This window comes from Poecilia reticulata, chromosome 16 (genome assembly GCF_904066995.2).
Source record: "Poecilia reticulata chromosome 16, P_reticulata-male-v2, whole genome shotgun sequence".
NCBI lineage: Eukaryota > Metazoa > Chordata > Actinopteri > Cyprinodontiformes > Poeciliidae > Poecilia > Poecilia reticulata.
In genome coordinates, this window is record NC_088845.1 from 1026027 (window position 1) to 1031477 (window position 5451).

Consider the following 5451-nt stretch of genomic DNA (forward strand, 5'->3'; position numbering starts at 1 on the left):
AGGAACCAGCAGGAACCAACAGGAACCAACAGGAACCAGCAGGAACCAACAGGAACCAACAGGAACCAGCAGGAACCAACAGAAACCAGTAGGAACCAAGAGGGGCCAATAGGAACCAGATGGAATCGGATTGAATCTGGTTGAATTTCAGCTAAATGAGTGAAAATCGGTTCAGCCTGAAATCTAAATGTGAGCTGAAGATCCTGGTTTTCTCTCTTGTGTTTGGAAGAAATGAGTTAAATTTGAATGTGAGGTTTTTTTCCTCCATCATTTGTTAAAGCGTCTCGTTCCTCTCCTGACCTCCAGCCTCCTGAGTGGTTTTGCATGAAGTTCCTGCGTTTGCATGGAAACAGTACCAGCGATCTGCACCAGCAGCTCCCAATAATTTGCATAATGCTGCCATTACTGGGGAAAACCTGCAGGAACATTTTATATGTAAATCAGAGCCGCGACTTGAACAAATCCACATTTTCCGTCTCCAACGAGGATTTTTCATTTTCTCCTTCTCAGCAGAAAAACCTGGATAAAAATATTCACACCTCAACTAAAAACCACCAGTGAATCTGATCGGACCGGTCAAAGCCCGTGAAGGAGGGGGAACCGTCAGATGAGGCTTCTGCGTGTTGGGGTCCCACTAAAGCCTGAATATGTCCTATTTGGGTCGTCTTGGCCTTTTTACCGCAGCCTGTGGGGTTTTTCACTGACTGGGAACGAGAATAAAACCTGCTGAATGTGACAGCCAATCAGAAAGCGCGGTGACGTCAGAAAGGAGGGGAATCCCAAACAGCTGGACATCGAAGATGATATGTGGAAATGTTTATTATCAGGCACGTGCAGAGGGGGGGCGGGGGGGGGGGGCAGGGTTAGGTTTGGGTTTGGATGGTTAGGCTTTGATAACCAGATGATAGGCTTTGCATGATTTTGTAAATTATGATAATTTAATGCAAAGTTCGCATTTTTAATTGACTTTCAATGCATCTTTTAGAGCAACTTTGCATTAAAAGTGTCATTATTTACGGAATGACACTTTATGACAATAAACATTCATAAAGACTTTATGTTCATGACAGTGTTATGTCAGTCTTATGCTCATCCCTTCAAATAAAGTGTTACCAGATTACCTAAATGGAAAAAGGCTCATTCTCCACAGCCTCCATACTATGCTAGCCTCCATGCTAACCTCCTGCTAGCCTCCATGCTAGCCTCCATGCTAACCTCCATATTAACCTCCTGCTAGCCTCCATGCTAACCTCCTGCTAGCCTCCATGCTAGCCTCCATGCTAACCTCCATATTAACCTCCTGCTAGCCTCCATGCTAACCTCCTGCGAGCCTCCATGCTAACCTCCTGCTAGCCTCCATATTAACCTCCATGCTAACCTGCTAGCCTCCATGCTAGCCTCCTGCTAGCCTCCATGCTAACCTCCAGCTAGCCTCCATGCTAACCTCCTACTAGCCTCCATGCTAACCTCCTGCTAGCCTCCATATTAATCTCCATGCTAGCCTCCATGCTAACCTCCTGCTAGCCTCCATGCTAACCTCCTGCTAGCCTCCATATTAACCTACATGCTAACCTCCTGCTAGCCTCCATATTAACCTCCTGCTAGCCTCCATGCTAACTTCCTGCTAGCCTCCATATTAATCTCCTGCTAACCTACTGCTAGCCTCCATGCTAACCTCCTGCTTGCCTCCATGCTAACCTGCTAGCCTCCATGCTAACCTCCTGCTAGCCTCCATGCTAACCTCCTGCTAGACTCCATGCTAACCTTCTGCTAGCCTCCATCCTAACCTCCATGCTAACCTCCTGCTAGCCTCGATGCTAACCTCCTGCTAGCCTCCATGCTAACCTCCTGCTAGCCTCCATGCTAACCTCCTGCTTGCCTCCATATTAACTTCCATGCTAACCTTCTAGCCTACATGCTAACCTCCATGCTGACCTCCTGCTAGCCTCCATGCTAACCTGCTAGACTCCATGTTAGCCTCCATGCTAACCTCCTGCTAGCCTCCATGCTAACCTCCTGCTAGCCTCCATGGTGGCTTCACGCTGCAGGTTTACTGTCAGTTTATGCAACATACGACTTAAGCTATGCAACTTATATTCCATGTTTTTAGCACAGTCAATGTCTTTTTAATATCTAATTGTCATAAAATATATCAACCGCCGTTTTATTATCCAGACCCCAAAAGTCTGAAAAGGTTTTCATGCCTGTTCTTGGAAGGTTTCCGAAATTCATTATTTAAAAATATTTAGTTGGAAACCATCAGGATTTACCAGAACACATCCGATGGAGTGAAACTGATAGCGTTGTCCTCTGAACTGCTTGATGAAAGCCTGCAGGTTTTTAGTTTTGGTCCCTTTAATGACAAGTTTAACAGCCTTTAAAGCTTAAAATGTGTTCAGTAATTTAAAATCTATTTTCTTCACTAATAATCAGAAATAAGCACCAGAGAGACAATCTGATCAGATAACAGCCATTTACCTTCCAGTCATCTGACAGTGGATGTCATTAGTGATCATTACAATCAGCAGCGTTATGATCAACATTAGTCCCCAAATAATTCAGCTGCAAATCACAAAATGAATCAACTGAAAATTTAAATGTAAAGATTTCATGATGCTGGAAACATTTAGCCACAGTTCAGACAAAGATTTCTTGTGGTTCAGTCAATATCTTGTCTATCCAATCCTTGTAGCCACAGATGTCAATGAAAGCACTTGGTGCACTGAGTGCATACTCTGGATGTCCCGAGAAGGCGCAGACGCCATACAGCCTGTCCTGGAACACCCATCCTCCACCGTTGTCTCCCTGTTGACACACACAAAGCTTTCAGTGAAATAAATCCCACGTTTTCGTGCAGAAAATGGTGTAGAGACTGACGTACTTCAGCTATGTCCTTCTTGGAGCTGCTCGCACTGTACCACTTCTGGAAACTGTACTCAAAGAACTCGTGTTTGGACATGAGCAGCTCCATCTTGTGGTGTTTGTCAATCTTAATCTCTGCACACTGGAGATCAACTGAACGATGATGGACTGTGGAGGAAAAGCAGCCTAAACATGTGAGTGTCAGTGCTGACACCTTGTCTGTGGTTAGTAAACTGCAGCATGTTACTTGTATAAAATGTATTTTATGTCTTCATGGTAAATATGATATTGATCTTCTCCCCGCTGTCCTGGCTGGCTGCAGAAATGCACCACTCCAGATCAAAAACAACCAATCAGAGCCAAGAGGAGGGGCTTAGCGCTGTCAATCAGTGCTCATGTACACCCTGCTCACTTCACAGGGGAGGGACCCGTAACGTTGCTGTCACATTTTCAGGCTAAGCTCAGTTTTCCTCTTTCAGCTTTAAGCCGTTTATCTCCATCCATCCATTTTCTTTCACTCTTGTCCCTCAGTGGGGTCAGGAGGAGCTGCTGCCTCTCCAGATGGCGTACCGGCGAGAGGCGGGGTCACCTGGACAGGTCACCAGTCTGTCACAGGGCAACACAGAGACACACAGGACACACAACCATGCACACACACACTCACACCTAGGGGCAATTTAGACAGGCCAATTAACCTGACAGTCATGTTTTTGGACTGTGGGAGGAAACCGGAGTACCTGGAGAAAACCCACCATGCACAGGGAGAACATGGAGACTCCACGCAGAAAGACCGGGAATCGAACCCAGAACCTTCTTGCTGCAAGGCAACAGCTCTACCCACTGCGCCACTGTGCAGCCTCAGCTGAAGATCTAATATTCTAATTTGTCCAATGACAGAATGTTAAATTGAATATTTAGCATATAATGTGCGTGTTTGGCCATCTTGGAAACAACAGACTGTGTCTCCTCTGTGACTCAGTTTGATCAAAACGTCAACACGTTGCTACGCTCAACTTCCCCAGAGTGTAAAAAATGATTAGAATCATTTTGAGGTGACAACATGAACACACATCTCACCTCTTTTGTTAAACGGGCCGACCTGCGCTGCTCCATAACCTGCGATCTGAACCTTGGTGCCGCTGAAACACAGGAAAACTAAACAACCGACTCCAGGAGCTGAAACGTTTCCTGACATTAGATGAGCTTACAGTAGGAGAGAGTCTGGACACAGAGCCAGTCTGATTGGTTGGACGGTGGTTTTCCTTGGCAGCTTGAGGAGCATGATGTCATGTTTACGGCCGTTGCCGTCTCTGTAGATCTCATGTTTGGTGATTATATGCTCGTCTGGCTTTCGCCATGGTGGATGAACTCCGACCTGGGCCTTGATAACCCTGAGCAAATGAAGCACAGTCAATAGAAAAACGACCAGATGTTGACGCAACACGCTGGGCGACTCACCATCCGGGATCCGATTCCCAGCAGTGAGCTGCCGTCAGGACCCACCGATCAGCGATCAGAGACCCGCCACAGATATAGTCCTGCGCCTTGTTATAGCCGACGATCTTCACGTGATACCGACGCTCATCGTCTCTGCATTTCTGACCTCCGATGATTCTCTTCTGCAGAGACGCTGAGGCTCCAGCGGCAGCTGCAGAGGAAAGAGGCAGATTAAATCCACTCAGCAGAAATGAGGATGTAGAGAGAATAAAACACAGATCAACACAATTCAGAGCATTCAGAGCCGGTGGAAGTGTGTCCAGCGTGTCCAGAGTGTCCAGTGTCTCCAGTGTGTCCAGTGTCTCCAGTGTGTCCAGAGTCTCCAGAGTGTCCAGAGTGTCCAGAGTGTCCAGTCTCCAGTGTGTCCAGTGTGTCCAGAGTCTCCAGTGTGTCCAGTGTCTCCAGAGTCTCCAGTGTCTCCAGAGTCTCCAGTGTGTCCAGAGTCTCCAGAGTGTCCAGAGTGTCCAGTGTCTCCAGCGTGTCCAGTGTGTCCACTGTCTCCAGAGTGTCCACTGTCTCCAGTGTGTCCAGTGTGTCCACTGTCTCCAGAGTGTCCACTGTCTCCAGTGTGTCCAGAGTCTCCAGTGTGTCCAGAGTGTCCACTGTCTCCAGTGTGTCCAGTATGTCCAGAGTCTCCAGTGTGTCCAGTGTCTCCAGTGTGTCCAGTGTGTCCAGAGTCTCCAGTGTGTGCAGTGTCTCCAGTGTGTCCAGTGTCTCCAGAGTCTCCAGTGTGTCCAGTGTCTCCAGAGTCTCCAGTGTGTCCAGAGTGTCCAGTGTCTCCAGCGTGTCCAGTGTGTCCAGTGTGTCCAGTGTGTCCAGTGTGTCCAGTGTGTCCAGTGTGTCCAGTATGTCCAGTGTGTCCAGTGTGTCCAGTGTGTCCAGTGTGTCCAGTGTGTCCAGTGTGTCCAGTATGTCCAGTGTGTCCAGTGTGTCCAGTGTGTCCAGTATGTCCAGTGTGTCCAGTGTGTCCAGTGTGTCCAACTCACCCAGCCCCAGCAGCAGAAGAACCTTCAGCAGAGCCATTGCTGGTCCAACTTCCTGTGAAGGTCTGCAGTCCTGCAGCAGCTTTTAAACTCTGTTCACAACTTCCTG

At 47.7% G+C, this 5451-nt stretch overlaps 1 protein-coding gene across 1 annotated transcript; it reads right to left on the reverse strand.

The window, feature by feature from the left end:
• Positions 1–2459: 2459 nt before the first annotated feature.
• On the reverse strand, positions 2460–5451 carry LOC103460799 (kallikrein-8-like). The gene is made up of 6 exons (XM_081597690.1): positions 5346–5451; positions 4321–4510; positions 4071–4253; positions 3940–4001; positions 2882–3030; positions 2460–2805 (listed from the first exon to the last, which is right to left on the reverse strand). Exons 1-6 carry the CDS (start codon positions 5380–5382, stop codon positions 2638–2640), a joined length of 789 nt encoding a protein of 262 aa, XP_081453816.1. The 5' UTR covers positions 5383–5451; the 3' UTR covers positions 2460–2637.

Bases quoted from the DNA above. Each gene is read 5' to 3' on its own strand.
- LOC103460799 (XM_081597690.1), bottom strand. From the start codon at position 5,382: ATGGCTCTGCTGAAGGTTCTTCTGCTGCTGGGGCTGG. The intron at 4,511-5,345 runs GTGAGTTGGACA...TTTCCTCTGCAG, and splicing joins TCTTCTGCTGCTGGGGCTGG to CTGCCGCTGGAGCCTCAGCG. The intron at 4,002-4,070 runs GTAAGCTCATCT...CCTGTGTTTCAG, and splicing joins TGTCCAGACTCTCTCCTACT to CGGCACCAAGGTTCAGATCG.